Source organism: Phoenix dactylifera, chromosome 5, assembly GCF_051530095.1.
Source record: "Phoenix dactylifera cultivar Ajwa chromosome 5, Ajwa_hap1_PhDact_Kaust_v1.1, whole genome shotgun sequence".
In the NCBI taxonomy this organism is placed as follows: Eukaryota; Viridiplantae; Streptophyta; class Magnoliopsida; order Arecales; family Arecaceae; genus Phoenix; species Phoenix dactylifera.
In genome coordinates, this window is record NC_143194.1 from 8,808,072 (window position 1) to 8,826,778 (window position 18,707).

At 37.2% G+C, this 18,707-nt stretch overlaps 1 protein-coding gene across 3 annotated transcripts; it reads right to left on the bottom strand.

Annotated features, from left to right (window-relative positions):
• Nucleotides 1-3,235: 3,235 nt before the first annotated feature.
• On the bottom strand, nt 3,236-7,930 carry LOC103718090 (type IV inositol polyphosphate 5-phosphatase 7). 3 transcript variants are annotated; one of them, XR_015986958.1, is made up of 14 exons: nt 7,766-7,930; nt 7,562-7,649; nt 7,096-7,164; nt 6,846-6,933; nt 6,623-6,727; nt 6,019-6,522; nt 5,683-5,818; nt 5,202-5,395; nt 5,002-5,110; nt 4,581-4,729; nt 4,191-4,477; nt 3,783-3,864; nt 3,462-3,505; nt 3,236-3,367 (listed from the first exon to the last, which is right to left on the bottom strand). XR_015986958.1 is itself a non-coding variant. In XM_088721582.1 (11 exons), the coding sequence occupies exons 1-11, from the start codon at nt 7,793-7,795 to the stop codon at nt 4,255-4,257; spliced, it is 1,695 nt and encodes a 564-aa protein (XP_088577708.1). In that variant the 5' UTR covers nt 7,796-7,930; the 3' UTR covers nt 4,134-4,254. The 3 variants fall into 3 exon arrangements, 1 of the variants encoding a protein (XP_088577708.1); XR_015986959.1 differs by lacking the exon at nt 3,783-3,864; XM_088721582.1 differs by lacking the exons at nt 3,236-3,367; nt 3,462-3,505; nt 3,783-3,864 and having other exon boundaries at nt 4,134-4,477.
• Between the last annotated feature and the right edge of the window lie 10,777 nt (nt 7,931-18,707).

An 18,707-nucleotide genomic window follows, 5' to 3' on the forward strand; every position in this document is an offset into this window, starting at 1 on the left:
TTCATATGTTAGGGGTATAAACATTGGATAGATAATTAGGGGTATAAACATTCCAATCCCAGATAAGTTGTGCCTAGCTTGAGCTCATCACAAGCTGAACAAGTCAAGCTCAAGCTCGATTCATTTATGTTCAAGCTAGTGGAAGCTCGGTTCAGCTAGATTTGTTCATAATTGGGCCTTGAAGAAGTCATGGACAAGAGTGGAAGGTGATTATTCGAGATTAGAGAGGAGAATAGTGAGGTAGATTCAAAGAGGGGGTTTCATTTTCTACAATTCAAGCGTTGATTGGAGACGTCTAACATTGCAACCGACCCATAAGCTGCTCATGAGAAACTTGAATTTAGCTTGGCAATTAGTCTACCGAGTTTAGCTTAGTTAAAAAAGAAGTTGAGCTTGAAGACTTTTTAAATGCTCGATAAATGAGCTGAGCTTGAATATTGGCTTTGTTCGAAAATAATGAGGAAGCTCACCTTGACTCAATTGAATCTCAACTCAAAATTTAGTTGAGTCTTGGTGGAAAACTTTGCCTAAACCTTTGCTTATGCTCTAGCCAAACTCAGTGACTCGAGAAGCTTTTCAAATACATTGAGCCATGCTAAGTAAGTTGAGCCAAGCAGTTCGACACTCTGCTTGACTCGGCTCTCTAACCCCTAGACTTTTTAAATCTCTTTTTGTTTACAAGGATATGCGCATTGCACGTACATAATGCTAGTACTTTTATGATGGAAACTTTTCATTAGGCTATTGCCCAGTTTCAACCCATTATTAATTTTTTTCAAATATCATAAAATAGATTAATCATATCTATTTTGTTATTTTCAACATTTTAGTCTCTTTTCATGTGCATTGGATGTGCACAATACTACTACTTGATAATCTGCATAACCCTCCATTGCCTATTCTTTTACTCTCATCAGGAAAGATAGGCATAGGTTCAATCAACCCTAGGTGGATTGCCGATATAAGTTGGACTCCACCTTGAAAGAAGCATGCAGCAAAGTTATTTGTGTACCCTGTTTTATAGTAAAAAATATATATTTGTTCCTAATCATGTATCAAAGTGCAAAAAATGGCTTTTATGCTTAAAAACAACACTCTGCATAAAATTCTGATTTACATATACCAAAAATTTAAAATTAAGTTATCTAATTTAATATTTCTAACAATAAGACTTATTTATGCGCCGATGGTTCCGCTTCTACATTAATTGAAATACCTTGGCATATAGACACAATGAAGATGGAAAAAATTGCTTGGCAGCACCAAAAAGTGAAGTTGAGCACCCCCCCCCCCCCCTCTCTCTCTCCCCCGCCCCCCCCCCCCCCCCCCCCCCCCCCCCCCCCCTCTTTGTGGAAGAAAGTCATGCCATCATATAAATATGTTTAAATAGAATTAAGCATGAATGAGATAAATGTTTTAAATCCGGGTCAAGCTAATAAGTCAACTTTATACCTCCAAACAAAAAGAAAATAGACTAATCCATATCCATGCAGGCACGAAGGAAAGCACGATTTTGACTTTGGAGAAAGAGATGCCATAAAAAAATTAAGTATGATTTTATTAATAACTTTATCAATATTAATTATTATTATTTTTTACTTTAAAAGTTTAAATATATATACTATATATCATTTGAGATTTTGTATGTCAAATTTTGTGGCTAGAATAGTCTTAATTTCTCTCTTCCAAAATATTTGTGAAAAATATGATTAAGTTAATCCATGTATGCCTTTATTTAATCCTCTACTTCTCATCTACACATTTCTATCCATCTCCTATCCACGTCCCCAATTGTTGGACTTTTCTAAAATTAAAAACTAACAACAATATTGATACTCTTTATTTAACTCATGAATTTTATCTTCTTTTCAATCTTTGAATTCTTTCTTATTAATTTATTCTTTTAACGTGCATTGCATGTGTCTTTTGCTAGTAGACTAAAATTTGAGGTTAGTCATATAAGAGAATATTGTCTTTTATACTTATCAGAGGTTCCCTTTAGAGATAATCTTCGACAGAATTGGAGTTTATTTGCTCAAATACAGAATTGGAATGCATAAAGCATCTTTTGTATACTATACTATTCCATCTGTTGAAATTGCTCCTACCCGCCTCCGACTGATCCCTAATGCCATTTTTTTATGTTTTTATTTTCGAACCGTATTCCATCCAATACATTCTGTCTAGTGATAGAACAAGAAATGACAAACTGTTTCATTCATTTTCTGTTAAATCAAACAAAAATTTAGAGTTGATTACAGCTCATGAATACTTATGTTAGATCTGTTCTGGATGTTAAAATTGATGGATTTATGCACAATTGAAGCCCATCAACTTTATACATGAACATCATTGTAGATGGTAGAACTTAAAGGAAATTTTAATTTCTTCAGCTACAAAAAGTCAGGAGATTTCGTTAAAAACAAATAAACAAGAAATTGCAATACAACCTAATACAAAAATATGGAAATGAGATAGTTTTGGTTATTCAATATGGGTATGTTCATATTTTAACATAAAGAAAATCAATATGTAGTGTCTTTGTATGAGTATCATTCAATGAAATCTTTATGTGACCAAATGCTGACACTTGGACCCAGTTTAAGACCCTCCACCATCCATTAAAAAGTTGAAATTTTATTTGATACAATTTTTTTCCAGCCCTTGTGTCCTTTCCTCTCAGTTCCGAATTCATGTCCAAGGATATGTCCACCATATATCTACAAAAAAAAGAAGGTATGCCCACCATATCTGTCCTTCTCTAGCTTGTCATAATTTTTGCAACAAAAAGAGCAGGAGACAGGTTTCTGTACACAAAATCAATGGAATAGCCTTTTTCAGCTAAAACCATACCCCATGCCCTCTGAATGGAATATAATAGCCTACACATCTTTATCTCCACGGCTATGAGCATGCATTCAGATCTTCACTTCCTTTTTCAACTTATAAAATAGAAAAAGAACTATACACTTGATTATCAATTTTTATCCTCCTTTTGCTACCTCAACTGCAAGATTCCCCTACAACCTAACCAAAAGAATCATATCAAGAATCTAGAACGGTATAATTGACGACGCCCACTTGTCATGCTAATATTGGTCGATGCCTCTCAGGAGTTCTTTTATCATGCGGGCTCACCATTTCTTTTTTGTTAACTTGCAAAAGAATAAATGATGACTAAAGCTAGTTCTTGATCGATTTGCTGATGCGCATCGCCTTTTTGTTCGTTAGAGATTGAGGCTTTTGAGAGGGTCAAACCAGCCTGCTGATCGAGTGATGTAGTTAGCGAGCTAGCGCAGAAAACAGCTCTTTCACTGAACATGTTTGGTGATCAAGACTATATCACAAAACCGTGATGCACACCTGCCTGTTGGAAACAGTGAGGCATTCAAAAGGGTGAGAACTCTAAAACAATACTAAAATTTAAGTCAATAAGAAAAGAAGAGGGTTACAGAAGCTGCCTTTAGATTATTGATTGAGGGATAGCCTCTTCTTCCTATTGTCTCTGCAAGCAAGATTATAGATGAAGTCAGTTACATGTTTAAATAGAATTATAGATGAACGAGATAAATGTTTTAGTATACAAATTTCAATGGATCCTTGCTGTCCAATTGATGTATAGACAAAACTTTGATGAAAAAAGCTAGAGGACCAAGAGTTGTTTGCAGTCGAAGATGCGAATGCATATATATATATATAAAATCATCCATATTATAATGTTGGCAAAACTGAATATCAAGAATTGATTTTACCAAAAGGATGGTTTGCATGAGGACAGTTACCTGTCTTACTGGGCAATTTATATATTCCGACTCCTTAGAGAGGTTGCTACTCTTCAGCTAGATGCAGCAGATTCAGAAAATCCTAGTTTGTTTGTAGAAAATGTCAGATACCACATTAGAGCGAATTATAAGCTTGAATCAATTCTATTAAGTATCTTCCTATATCTCCACTGGTATAACAACTCCCCTTTCATGTTTTATATGTAATAAAACGAGTTCAAGGGTACTAGCTCCTTGTCATTCACCAGATGAGGGAAAAATATATAGGTATATATATACATACATATGCTTGTGTGCATCTTCCTATATAACTCAAAAAGGAAAAAGAAAAGAGGAAACAAAGAGGACATAGTGTATAGCTTCAATTTATGTTCGAAATCATTGGAAATATGTGTGGAGCCAAAATACCTTTCTTTGATCAAAAGGAGTACAGCCCTCCATTTTGATATAAGCTTTGTTCCATTGCACCTTTTCAGAAGAAACTGAGTTCTGTATAGCCATGTGAGTATGGAAGAAGTTCCTCAATGTCTACCCCAGAGCTAGAACAACTCAGATTCTGAATTCGGCTATGGTTGATGGAATCGATCTCCGCTGTAAAAATACTGTAGACCGGCCTATGGTCAGAAAACTTGGACTCTCCACGAACATAAGACAGCTGGTTGAGGCCTCTTCCATGCCACAGAATGCGATCGCACCTACAGTACATGCAAACTCAATTAGCTTCTTCAGTGAAAGCATAAAAAGTCAGAGAATTTTCTCCAATTTTCTCAGAAAAAAAGGTAAGCGTTTAGTTTTAACCATGCAGGTGTTCGACGTTTTTCTTTTGGATTTGTGTCATCTCCAGCATACCGATCTGAGTTGTTTGAATATTTATATGTGGGAGGGAAGTATATTCTTCCTTCCATCCATCCCTCAAAGACTCGGCCACATCTTTGCTCTATCCGAAGCTGTTTATTCAAAAAATAAAAGGTTTGGACCACAGATAAAGGAATAAATTATAGATTAGAAGAATCATGTCTTTCTCTAAAACACACAAAATCTTCCTTCACCAAAACCTCATATAAAGAAGATAAAGTAAAGCATGAGAAGAAACAAAGCATTATCTATACCTGCAAGAAATCCTCTACCCTTTGGAAAGAGTTTCAGTACTTTGAAAATTGTGGCAAGATGGATAGCTTTACCAAAAAAAAAAAAACAAAGAAAGAGATTACCCTACTACCTGGTCTTTTTCCAACAATGCTTTCCAGTTGCGCATTTCAACAAGAGCCTTTGCAGAGCGATACGAAAGAGCAATTCGGTAATTTAAATCCCCAAGCCATATAATTCGGCTACAAATGAGCGGAAAATATGTGAGCAACTAGTAGAAAATAAGTGAACATTGATCTCATTTAGTTGGCTACTTAGCAGGAATTAGCTTACTCATGCGCAAGGATAGTTTCAGGTGACCTCTCATCGCCTAGTCCATGGACTCGCGGGAACCTCGTCTTTCTCAGGATCTCCATGACATCTGAATTCCTCCGTAGCTCATCTCCATCCTTCTGCCCTGAGGTCAAATGGCAGCAGATGAAGCAGAAGCTTGTTTGGTGCAAAGACATGCTAATCGAAATTGAACCCTGGAAGGAAAAGTTAAAGATTGTCTTCTCTAAATAAATGTTTTCACAAAACAAATGTTGTTAAAACACAACACTTTGCTCTAAACAGAACTGAAAATCATAGCAAAAGCTTTACCAAATATAGAAGAAAATCATTATCTCCAAACTAAATACACCTAATATAATTCAAGATGTAACTCCACTATGAGCTTATCAAATAGCTGAGTTAGCAAAGGTAAGCCTCCTAATAACCAGAGGTATACAAGGATGTATGTAGGGGAAATAAATGAGAATAAATAACACTTTACCTTGTTTCCAAGATAACCCATCAATCCTCTTCCAACACAGGAGACTTTCAGGTTCCTTATATCATCTCTGATTTCGCTCCGCACCCATATTGTGAGAAATATCCCAACCATCTGCTTGCTTGCAACTAAACAATATCTAGTACCACAACAAAGATCGAATTTAAGATTAAACCAGGGGAGTTGTATGTGACTCAATAATCATCATCATAACATAGAACTTACATCCAAAATCAACTACACAGGGTTGCAGGAGTGGAAACTAAAGTAAGAAAGATGATATGATATGACATGCAGATGTTCAATTGAATCAGAGAATGCAATCTTCTGAGGGATTACCTAGACTGCCCTCCTGGTTTATCTCTCTCCTCCACAGATGAGGATGCACCATAACCATAAGATTTTGGCGAGAAGAAGACAGTACTGGGTGATTCCCCGCCAATGTTCTCATCATCAGAAGACCCATTCCATCTGAAATTAGGATCAAAATCACTCGGCCTGCTACCGAACATAACCCGATCGCAGACGCTGTACCGGCGCTCCAGCCTTGGTTGTGGGGCCATGATATCTCCATCCACTCTCATGCTACGGCTCAGGGACTGGAACGAACGGCGGTGGAAGAAAGATGAATTCCTTTGTCTTGATGATGAGCCTTCAAAATCATCATCCAGCTCCACAACTGGGTTCGGAATCGGAGAGGGGGTGTGGTAGCTGCCATTGCTGCTGCTGCTGCCTGGAAGATTGTTCAGAGTCCTTCGAATGAGAGCCACCCATTTCTTTGCAGGGCCATTGTCTTCTGTACCTAGAACATTCCCCGCATTCAGAGGTACAATCTCCTGAAACCTGAGAAATCAAAGAGGTTCGAGTTAGCCGGTCGAAGTTCCATAGCCTGTTCATCGAATACTCGAAGATTCAATAATATATGTAGAGGTGAGGAATATACCCCAAGACATATATATCTGCAGGGGGTGAGGCATGGAGCCAGTCCTCAAGATTCAAATAATTTGGTGGGGACTTCCCACCTACATTCCAGGTTGCAACAAATATCCTACTCACCAAAAGAGAGGATTCCAGTGAGAATTAGCATAGCATCCTATACTTGGGAAACACAGAAAGTAAGAAGCTTGAGAGATGAGTGAGGTTCTGAGGGGTTTGATTTGAATTGCCTGAAGTCCAGAGTCTCTGTGACTTCAGCTGCATCGAGGTCAATCTTTCCTCGCCGAACTTGATCAGGATTCCTCTTGCACAATCTCTCTGAGGGCTCAATTGGAAAATTGCAGTGAGAAAAGTAGGAAGCTCATCCGAGTAGGCAGACAATTCAAAGGAATTTCGAAAAGAATGAAAACAAAAAGAAAAGCTAACGGCTGATTTGATGTGGTCCAAAGCTGTTAGTCTGCGAGCATGGCACTGTGTTACCTGTTTTGCTTTTCTTGACTGTGTATGTCTCCCTCTCCGAGAAGCTGCTCCTCCATTCATCTTCACCTCCTGAAAAGAACGCACCGTTCGAAAAAAAGAGGAAGATGAAGAAGAATTGGGCAGAAAAGTGTTTTTTTTTTTTAGCCTTTCATTTTTTTTTTAAGAGGAAAAGAAAAACCAGTTGTCACTGAACAACCAAGTGTGCTAATTAACAGAAAACTAAAATTCAAACAAGGAGTATGGAGAAATAATATAAGAGAAGATTGGACTACTACTAATTAAACTCGGAAGTCAGTCAAGAGGAAACAGAAGATTCAATGAACCAATCTGTACTGTTTCAGAAATGGAGCTAGTATCCTTGACTAAAACACTAGGAAGAATGAACCAAACCACTACTAAAAAGTAAAGAAATGACGCCAAATACCAGAAAAGAACTGTGAGATGAACAGGAACAAGAGAGAGCTACCTCGGCCGACAATATCATCTGCATGAAAGTCCTGAGATTTGCTCTTGATGTTGAACCATTTCCTAACCAGAGACTTGGACCATGAGAGCTTCTCCCACATAAAAAGGAGAGAAAACAGGATTAAACTAAAAATCTAAGAGACACAATGCAGCGACTCTTTAAAAAAAAAATTACTCAACAGATAATTAGAAGCACTCAAAACACCTTGCTTTTCTTTGAATTCTCATCTCTCATTGTTTCAGAACACCCTCATACAGCAAAGCAATGGTTTCCCCCTCCCCTCGTATAGCTCTCCACGAATTTAGGGTCTCACTTGGAATGAATGAAGGGAGGAGAGCAGTAAAAATTGGATCTTTTTCTATGTTTTACCAAAAAGAAGAGGAGTACAAAAAAGAGAAACAAGCCCAATCCTCTTTCCAACACTATTTCCTGGATTCTTCACAGAAGCACACAGGAAAGCAGAGATTTGATGGAAAACAAAGAGCTGGGTCCTTTCATTCCCTTACTGAACTATTAAACTTCCAATTGTTATTGTCTGAGAGGACCAAAGGAACCTAACAGGATCCCTGCCACAGTCTCTTTAGTAAAGGAAAAATCAAATTTTTTCCCTCTTTCCCAAATGGGCTTTGGAAGTGGAGGCTCGGATATTGAAGTAAAGAAGCTAAGCTATTAGGATTGGAGCAGTGGGAGCTGGAAAACCAATGCGTGGAAGTGAAAAAAAATAGAATTTTTCAGAAGAAGAGAACAATGGAAGGCAGCCAGGAGGAGTAAAAGAGATGGAGAGAGAGAGGGAGGCGTGGAGGGAGGGAGGCTGTACTCTCCTTCAAATCCTTGTTTTGAGGAGCTCATTAAAGTATCTATTTGAAGAGAATAAAGTGTTGGAATGGAGCGCTCTCTCTCTCTCGGCATGAGTCGCAATGACCTTTTACTCCAAGTCCAAGGCCAAAGCCAAACAGGGCAATGGAAACAAAACATTGAAAATAAATCTAATATTAGAAAATGGGTGAATGTGAAAGAAAAAACAAAAAAAAAAAGAGCTGCCCCGTCTGCTGCCCGGGCCCAGCCAGTCTTTAGAATGTTCCCCCACACCCACTGCCCGCGGTCAGTTAGCTGTACCCTCCTCCCCATGGTCTTCCCATGGGGCAGGGAAGGAAGAAAGCAGTTAAAGGCAAAAGATATAAAGGAAGAGAGAGAGAGAGAGAGAGAGAGAGAGAGAGAGAGAGAGAGAGAGCTTTCCTTTCTTTCAAGAATTTTCGGAGTGTTTGGGTATGTGCGTTTGCATGGGTATGGGCGTGGGAGAGAGATTTGCCCTCTGTTTTTTATTTTCCTTTAATTTGTTCTTTTCTTTTGATGAAATTTGTATTTTTCTTTCATTATTTTCAAGGTGAGGTATGTGAACTGGTTTTGGGCAAGGGAATGTGTGAGGGATTTATCCTTTTTCTTTTGGCATGGGGAATGATGGCCTTTTTTAGGGTTTGGGAAGCTTAAGGCTTGTGGGGATGCTAGGGCATGGCTTTTGAGTGATGTGCAACCCTAGTGGGTGTTGATGGAGAATAGATGGGTCTCTAGAGCTCTGAGCAGTTGTGGTCTTTGAGGATTGCTCTCTTACTATGTCTGGAGCCCTTCATATGGTTTTGCTCATTTGGGGTTTTGAGGACAAATGACTACTCTTCCTATAAACTATAAAGTTTGAATGTTGAGAGGTGACTCCACATTTTATAGAGTTTTGGAACTTGTTATGCATCTTGGATCAAGGCTTTGCTTGGGGTAAGTAGAAGAAGGCAAATGTGTAGCTTTCTGGTGAAACTAATTTGTGTCCTCTAGAAACTTTCTGAGTACTTCTACTTGAGTGCTTCAAACACCCACATATGTGTTCATCTAGTCAAGGCTTTTTTTCCAGTATGAGTTGATTTAACCCAATGCCATATTGAGTTTGCAAGGTTTAGTTAGCTTTTTTTCTCTTTTCTTTTTTTTGCTTAAATAGTTACTAGTCCTCCAGTTCTACTGTCATGGATTTTTTTTTTCCAGATTTGCAACAATCAGCAACAAAGTTGCCCAATGACTCTTTATTTTTTCCAAAAAAAAGCAATCAATTGCGCATTGGGTCGTGGAGACAAATAAGCTGGTCAAGTTCGTAGCCAAAGAATCAAATGAACTTAAAATGCAAGGTCCAAGGAAAACTATTTTTGGCAAGAAAAGGATGATCACTTCCTCAAGATGAGGACTCCTCGGTTGAGCATTGTCATCATAGTGATATTAGTGACGCGCACGCGTACACATGCATATATATATTTGAAACTAACTACTATAGCTGTTTATAAAGAGAAAATATATGATAATCCGTTGTATTATCGATTATTATGTCTATATTAGAAAGTTGGAATTCTTTTTTCGTAGAATATTGTTCCTATGGAACCTAGCGAAAATAACAAAGAAAGATTCTAAAAATTGTCTCTTTCTCAATGAAATAAATAGATCAAGGAGCATTTATATATATATATATATAAAAGAAGATGATATTTTAAGGCACAGGTTTTCATTCTTTCGATTTTGACCCCTTCATTTTTACTATTGCAGGCCTCCTTTCCCATGATTGCTCAAGGCTGAGAAAGAACAATTCTATGATGGGAATTTAAGAGTTCGCATTAATAGTATGGATGGATTGATTAAATTATAGTCCATAGTGTAGGTTCTTATCCAGTCAATCATGCCCTTGTCTTCAAAAGATTATAATATTCTACTTGCCCAATCAATTGCCAAGCTTGGCAAAGTACGTCCTGTGCCTGAGCTGCCCAACAACCAAGCTTTCAAAGACTTGACCACCATGGGGTATTGTGTTCTTTACTTCACGCAGAACCATGGTTGCCAATCAAACAATGCAATAAACTATATGATTCGTGCATTAAATATAACTAACTAGTAGAAAAACTCTCCAAGTTCAGTCACAGCTCCTAACTCTAACGCCACCACCTGACTTCAAAAATTGAATGGAAGCTCATCTATTCTTTTAGTTTTTAATTTATGTATTTATTTTGGCTAAACTCTCAATAACATTAGGAATGAAACTAAGTTCCTAAATAGCATCCAATTTTGTCTTGAGTGCAGTTTAGGTTCCTTAGGAATTAGGAATTAAGTTTCTACTTCGCCACTCTACTACAATACATGAATGGACCTTTTTTTTTGTTAAATTGGAAAAAAATTGTATCTTTCTACTACAAATACATTCGCGAGAATTAGAAAATAAAATATTCAAAAATCATAACGGTAAACCGGCTATAGAATTCTATGACATAGTTTATGTATGATTAGCTACGTACATCACGGAGACATTCTAAGATATGAAACATAGGTTAGGGATTGTATTTGAAGCACAAAATCTTTCATGGATAACTGGAGGCCAAATTGGAAATTCCAACAGGCTCTCTGTCATTGTGGTAGGTGGACAAAATAAGGACAATCACCATTCCATCAGATGCGCAATGAGTGGGCATTGTCCATATAGATTGGTCCATCAAGCAATCCAATCAACCCCCAAAATCATATATTGGCCAAAACAAATTACTGTATGGTGGGCTTTTTTGCATGTGTTTGGTAAGTAAAAAAAAAAAAAAAAGTCCCTGTTAGACTCTTATCAGTCTGTGGGTCTTAGGAATCCCTTGGTTTAGGTGAGATGGGGGAAGTGGGGTGATAGAAGGGACAAGGGTGGTATCACATTGGGAGAGGCTAGGAATTAGAGATGTCTAGGTCCTAGCCTTAAGTGCACTTCTGGAATGGGTGAGGAGGAGATCTTTCTTCCACCAATCTTCTCTTGTTTACTTTTTTTTTTTGTTTCTGAGGTCTCCACAAGTCCTTGATGGGATCCAAGTAGGACAACATGGGCTTAGGTTCAACAAGCACATTATTATTTCATGACAAGGTTATGATTTGAACCTTATCTATATGACTTGAACCATTTTGGCCTTACGATCCATGTCCATGGTGCATCACAACCATCTATTCCACCTTCAACCCTCTCTCTCTTCCACCGACCAACAAGATCGTAAGATTGAACTCGGGTTTATCAGGGCAGATGACAAAAGAGCACAAATCTTCGAAGATGTACGGGCCGTACCATAAAGTATTATGCAATCACTAGAAAATGGACAGCCATCAAACAAAACATGATATTCTTGGCAGCCATCGAGGGCTGTACAGCATTTTGCCATGTAGCCTATACATTGGTTGGATGACAAAGACTAGAACAGTACTTAATTGGTTTTAATTTCCCCCAAGTTACATACATAGCAACTAGTCGAGCTAGTAATGTTACTGGGCTATGGTACCTAATGCCCTGTCCTATCTACACCCGAGGTTGGTGGGTAGGAGATAACCCCCTCTCTTTTTTAATAATAAAAAAATTTACAGTATGATTGGACCGTGCACTGGTTTAAAGGAAGAAGACACAAACACGAAGTATCGCGCATGCTATACCGAGTGAAAACAAAGCAAATGTTCCGGAATCTTTCCCCACTGAAACGTTGGTCTCGTTACCCTCATCAGGTTGAATCATTTATCTTTCTCTCACATCCCAAGTTACCTCTATTATGGAAAAGGCAAGATATGAGCAAAGGTACAGCTGAAGATGCCCTGGTTATTAGAGTTCAGTCTATTCGCTTGGGAACAATGTAGGATTTTGTGTCCATGATGGGTCAAAAAGGCCTTCTCCAACTTTGATGCTCAATGCAGGCTAGTTTCCTAACTTGCTTGTTTATAACTACCACAAAATACTTCTCTCGTTCGGTTGCAAAGTGGAAGCATAGGCTGCATGTTGCTTCGCACATAATAGCACGAATCCTTCACGATGCGGTGCAGATACAGCACCACAGAGGGATGTGCAGCCATCCATCAAACGAGGCAGTTCACGAGCACGTGCCGTATCATACACGACGTACGTTGTTTGATGGTCGTTCATCTCCTGATGGCCATCCAGGGATGCATGGCATTTTGCGATGCATAGCCCGCACCAGAGAGGATCTTGGTTGTCAAACATAAGGCCATGCTGACACATACATTCACATACACATGCATCATCATACTACCATTTGCATGGTTCAGGAATGCCCAACTTATTCAATTTCCATTTTGCCCCCTTTACTTCGGATTTGGCCTGGAAGGGTTATCTTAAGTATTTAATGAATTTGAATCCAAAATCAAAGCCATAGGAGAGTTGGGGCAGTCAAAGATCTTGGGTCCGTACTGTGGGCAAAGTATCCCTCGCCTCCTTTTGCTTTTCAGCTTTGAGAACTTCTTAGCAATCTTACTAAGCTTTCGCTCCTTTAACGGTTTTATATCTAAAATAGAGTGATAGGGAGGTTTCTGTACTCACTCTGGCCTTTTCTTCTGTGTCACTGTCCTAAAACTCTTCACATAGAAAGAAGTATACATCTCCAAAGACCCTTTATACTCCTAAATGTTAGCCTACAAGTATATCTAGTATATTGCAACAGTGAACTCCTTTCTTTTCCTCCTCCTCCTCCTCCTTTTTTTCTCAATTCAGTCACTCTCTTTTGTTCCACAACCAAGAGAAGAAACATTCTCCCCTTGGACCACTGCACTGAATGATTACAGGGGCCCAATTTCACATATGTGATCGGATGGTTAGGGACTCAAAACATCTCTGTGATGGGGATGTGATTGTCTCCATCAAATCCAGTCGCTTTCAAGATATTGAATTTGGGTGCTTTAGAAATGTGTGCTTCATGCGTGGTGTTTGAACATGGGGTGTGTCTCATAGAACTTAATCAATACTAGCATGGAAGTTACCATGATGCTAATAAGGCAATTCTTTAGATAATCCATTTGGAGGTAATGGCTTGTGTGATCCTTGAAGGCAACAAATATGGGGTGGGTTTATGGGCTTTCAGCCCAGTTCAGTTGGGGACAAGTTGAGTGGGTCGGTCTAGATCTCGTTCTTAACCCACCAAAAGAAACCATCGACTGATTTTTGTTTTGTTTTGTTTTTTTTTCCAACAAACCACGAATTGCCTTTGCTTGCAAAAACTCCAACTAAGAGTTGTTTTCTCTGTAAGTCCATCTTTTTGTTCCCTTCTCACATAATTATGTACTTAAATGATTTTTGGTGCCATAACTCGAAGCTATCGAAGGATGGTGGGCCTTAACGCAATTGCAAAGTTGCTCTCTTTAGATCTGGATGTTACTGGTTGGAAACAGAGAAATAGTTTTACTGAACATGGAGATGAAGTTGCAAGACGTCTTTTTCCTAGATTCAACAGTGGCAAGAGCCTCGTGCACCGGAATATTCTTCATAACTCATGTTCTAGAAATAGTGCAAATAACCTAACCTAACCTAACCCAGGAACAAAATAAGAGTAGGCCAAGCTCAAAATAATGCTGAAATATAGTTGTGCATACTATAAGTAGAGTTGTTGCTTACAACTCTATGCAACTCCAATTACTAAATACCTTGAATGCCTAGAGATCAACAATGCCTTTTTATCATGTGAAAAGACAATGGGAAATGATTGAATGACTGACGGCAGTGTAGAATTTTGTATGATATAGTTTTAGAAACTATAACTCTGGAGAGGTAGGTAGGCAGATAAGCATTTTAGGAAAGTCGTGGAATGTTCCCAATTTAGAAGCGCCTTTAGTTTGAAGTCAAGAAGCATTTGTGCACCCTTGAAATCTTTAACATAAACATATATATATATATATATATATATATATATATATATATATATATATATATATATATATGCTCTCTTTTTTCTTTTCAGCCTTCACGATTTGCTCTCTCTCTCTATGGTGTTTGTTGGAAAATACTGTGCCGGGAATGTGAGTGTGACATGGTATCACAAGAGACGATTGATAAGTTGAAGCCAAATGAAGTAGTTTCTCACCTTGGAAGATTGCAATCAAGCAAAATGCTTTGTTTTGAAGCAATCCTATTGATAATGATGTTGAAGGTGTGCATGTCATATCTCATGTCCAATCAAAGAGATATCCCATTATTTAGACCATGGTTCTACAGTGTGATGTTTGTGAGGATGTAGATAAGTTTCATTATATTATATCGAGTAGGCATGATATGATATGGTATTAGGGGTGGCAATTTATGAGCCGATCCGTCAACCAGATCTATGAACGATCTGCTTTAAGCAAGTTTAGGTTTGACATAAACGGATTTTTGTCGTAAATGGATCAACCTTTCTAAATTTGTTTATTAAATGGGTTGGGTTCAGGTTTAAATATTTAATCTGTTTAACCTATTTAATAATTGAGTTGGGTTATAACCCAACTCGTTTAACTTATTTAACCTGTTTGAAATCTGCTTAACTTGTTTCTGACCTGCTTAAACAATACACTTAACCTATTTAACCTCTTTAAATCTATTTAATCTATTAAAAATCTGTCTAACCCGTTTAACCCGTCTAACTTAACTTGACCTGCTTAATAAATAGGTTATGTGGGTCGGGTCAGATTACTTGTTTAATAAATAAGTCGGACTCAAATTTAAAATTCTGACTCATTTAATAAATAGGTAGAATTTGCATTGATAATCTTTTGATTCGACTCGCATCCAACCCGATCCGACTCAATTGCCACCCCTATATGGTATAGACAATGGTATTAGTTTTCACTAGACCAATATGGTACTATCCTAATAATGCAGTGGTGATGCATCTCAATACCATGTCAAGATACTTTATTTATACCTTCTATATTTTATGCTTTTATTTTTTTTCATTTTGTAACTTTTGTTATCTTTAATTAATTATAAGTGATTTTTTTGGGTGATACAAGTTACAACATGTTTGAATTTCAAGTAAAATAGGAAACTTTTGGCATGAGTTCTCCTATTTTTCTTCTTTTTTAGATAATTAGTGGAAGAAAAAGGAACGACTGCTTACTAGACCTATGCAATGATTCTAGCATCAACAAAATTGGAATGTGCGCGGAAGGATTAGATTTAGCCTTCCTTAGCTTCCCTTCTCTCCCCCTCTCTACCTCTTTCTTTGGCTCGATCCATAGCCCCAAACCCTAGCACCTCCCAATGATTGGGAAAGAGGAGAGCTGGCCTCTGCATGCTCTCTCATTATCTGTTCAAAAGAGCCAATTTGGTCAAGTTGGACTTAGTATCAGCTAGCTTAGCTATGGTATCAGCCCGTCCTAGTCTATTTTTAAGGACACATGGTGCATCCTGCTCAGGGCTAAAATCGGTTTCCCATATCTTGATTTAATACTAGAACTTTGCTCAAGGTTATTGTAATGACTCATAGGGGTTTGTTTGTTTTTATTTATATTTAGAAAATATTCCTTATAAAATATACATATTGGTTCAATGACTTGATATTAGAGAACAATCATGCTCTATTTAGTATTAGTAGCCCAATATTCTAAGAATTAGTTGTATAACTTATCTCCATTAGGCTAATGAATTGCATCCATATATTTGGATGGCTGGGATAAGTTGTGCACCCATTTTATAAAATTGTGGACTGCCACTATTAAAAGTGACCACTCTATCTCTAGTCAAAACTGGTAGATCAAAAGATATTTAAAGCATATAAGGCCCCTCTTAAACAGAAAAAAGAAAAAGAAAAAGAAAAAAAAAACACATGCTGACCACTTGGACTCATAAAAGATTCAGAAAAAATGATACCCTAAAAATGAAATTTTCTAACTGCCGTTGTTTGAAGTTTGTGTTTCTTCTCTCTTCATCTTCCTCTACTCTTTCTGCTACATGCGTTGTCTGTAAATTCACCTTTGAGCTTTATAACATTTCCGGTACATGCATGTGATTATGTGAAGAATTTATCTGTGCAAAAAAAAGTGAAAAATTCGAAGTATAGTAAAAATTGCATGGTATAAAATTCAGATTCAAACCTTTTATAGGATAAACAAGTTCATCAACTTGCATAGATTTGTTACCAGAGTGTTAAAATCTGGCATCAGGATTGGTGACTCGGCAACATCTCCATGATATTGAAGTAATGCAGAGTACAACAATAAACTCCAACAACATGCAGAGAAGTTTAATTAGATCATGCTATCAATGACATATACAAATAAGCAAGTCAGAATCGAATGGAGAAGGTATGGTCTAAAGTTCGACCAAAAATTCCGAAATTGAAACAAAAGGCTTTAGTTTTGCTCCAAACTCAGTGAAAGTTATGCTAGATTGCCATCAAATAATAAAATGATATAGACCCTAAATATTATATTTTACAATTTTATGTTTTAAAATATTAAATCGATTGTTTCAGTGGGAAACCTGCAAAGTGATGCATTTAGTGGAGCAAAATAATAATGTTACACTTCAAAATTATTTCATTTCTTTCGTAGTTTATTTTTACTCACAGTTTCTGAATTTTTCTTCATTTTAATTAATGTATTAATATTCTAATTTTCAATCATATGTTCTGAAGTTGAAGCTGAAACAATTGAGATTGCCGAAGTTGTTCAAACCAAAAATCATGGGCACAGTTGAATCCAGATCCCAACTCAAGATTTTGAGCCTCGATTCAAGAAACGCTGATCATGGCAAAGTAATTGCATCACAAGAACTCAGTGAATTTTGCAGACTATTTGTTTAAGCTTCAGTAGATGATGATTAACTTTCCGAATCTCTGTGATCAGAATTTACTACTGGAGGACCTTAGAGAGGCAATTTTGGACCATCTAGCTTTCTGATAATTGAAGTTCAGAATTTAGATGACAAAAATATAAATAAGGAGCACATAACACAATATTGCAGCATTATGCTGGAATTCAGAGTTAAGATCCAACAGAGGTTTTGAGATCCTTTTAGTCTTATGATCTACTAGATATTTGATCAAGTGGCTCGCAATTAATGCGCAGAGATGCTACGTCAGCCATTCGAGGGTTCATTCATGAGAAGGTCCTATGTTCTTCTCCTTGATGAGAACAATCATATCAAATGGTGGAGCATGAGCTATAAACAACATTCATAATTTTCTGAAAATGGGATCTATGCTAAGCATGACTCAATTCATATGTTAGGCCTTAGGGTCTGATGAATCTTTAGTTTAAAACTTAACTTTTTCCCCTTGATTTTCAGGTGTGGTTGCATACATAGCTTACTAGGGACATTACATTGAGATTTAGGAACTAATTTCATCTAAAAAATCTTAGATTGCAAGGTGCCTCAGTGCCTTAACTATTTCTCTGTTCATTTGGATGTCGCTGACAAACTGATCTTAGCTCGAAGAAAAAGGTATGAAACAATGAGATTAGGGGGGAAGAGAAACGTGTCATATGATTTGATATTCTTTCCATTCCCCATAGACTACACTGGATTAACATCCTAGAATACTCTTTAGCTTCACTAATAAATAGAAAATAATCATGAATTATTTATTTTATGTAAAAATAAAAAATATATAATGTAGAAAATATGCAAAATTTATGGACTTGTTAAAAATGTAAATAGTAAAGTTTTGAAAATATCAAAAGAATAAAATGAGCATATATCATTTCTATAAAATGAAAAAAGAGGTGATTATATTTTAAATAATTGATTATGAATACCTATTAAAAATAGAATAAGTATTAAACGCCATCCTAATTAAAAAGTGGCAAGTGTTATCATGGTGGTAGAGTGGGTTTTTCTCTAATTCCCAGCAAGAACATAGCCTCGAGTCACATAGTTTAACCAACGTAGTTTGCTAATTTTTCTCAAATCAGCTCGGTCGATAGCTTTTGACCGGTTTGATTGCATATCCAATGCTATTATGAAATCGGACCACCCAGGGGTCAGATTGACTAGTTTTTAGGTCCAAGAGGCTGATCTAGTCTAAGTTTAATTGCTATAGTTAACATACATTTCATTAATAATTAAGACAAAAAGCTAAGAGACACCAATGATTGTTTCACATACTATCAACTACTACTATTTGCATGTTAACCTCGAGAGCTAGGAGAGGGCGGCCAATAAAACCCCTTCAACACATGAAGGGACCTAAGAATGATGGGTTATAGGGTGGGTGAGCAAAAGAAGTTCCACCCACCCACATTCTATTTGTATTGCTATATTTTCACACCAAATATACTAAAACAACCTCCAATGATTATTGCGTTGGATGAAAAATCTGGAAAATAGGATGACATCGCAATGAACTATGAT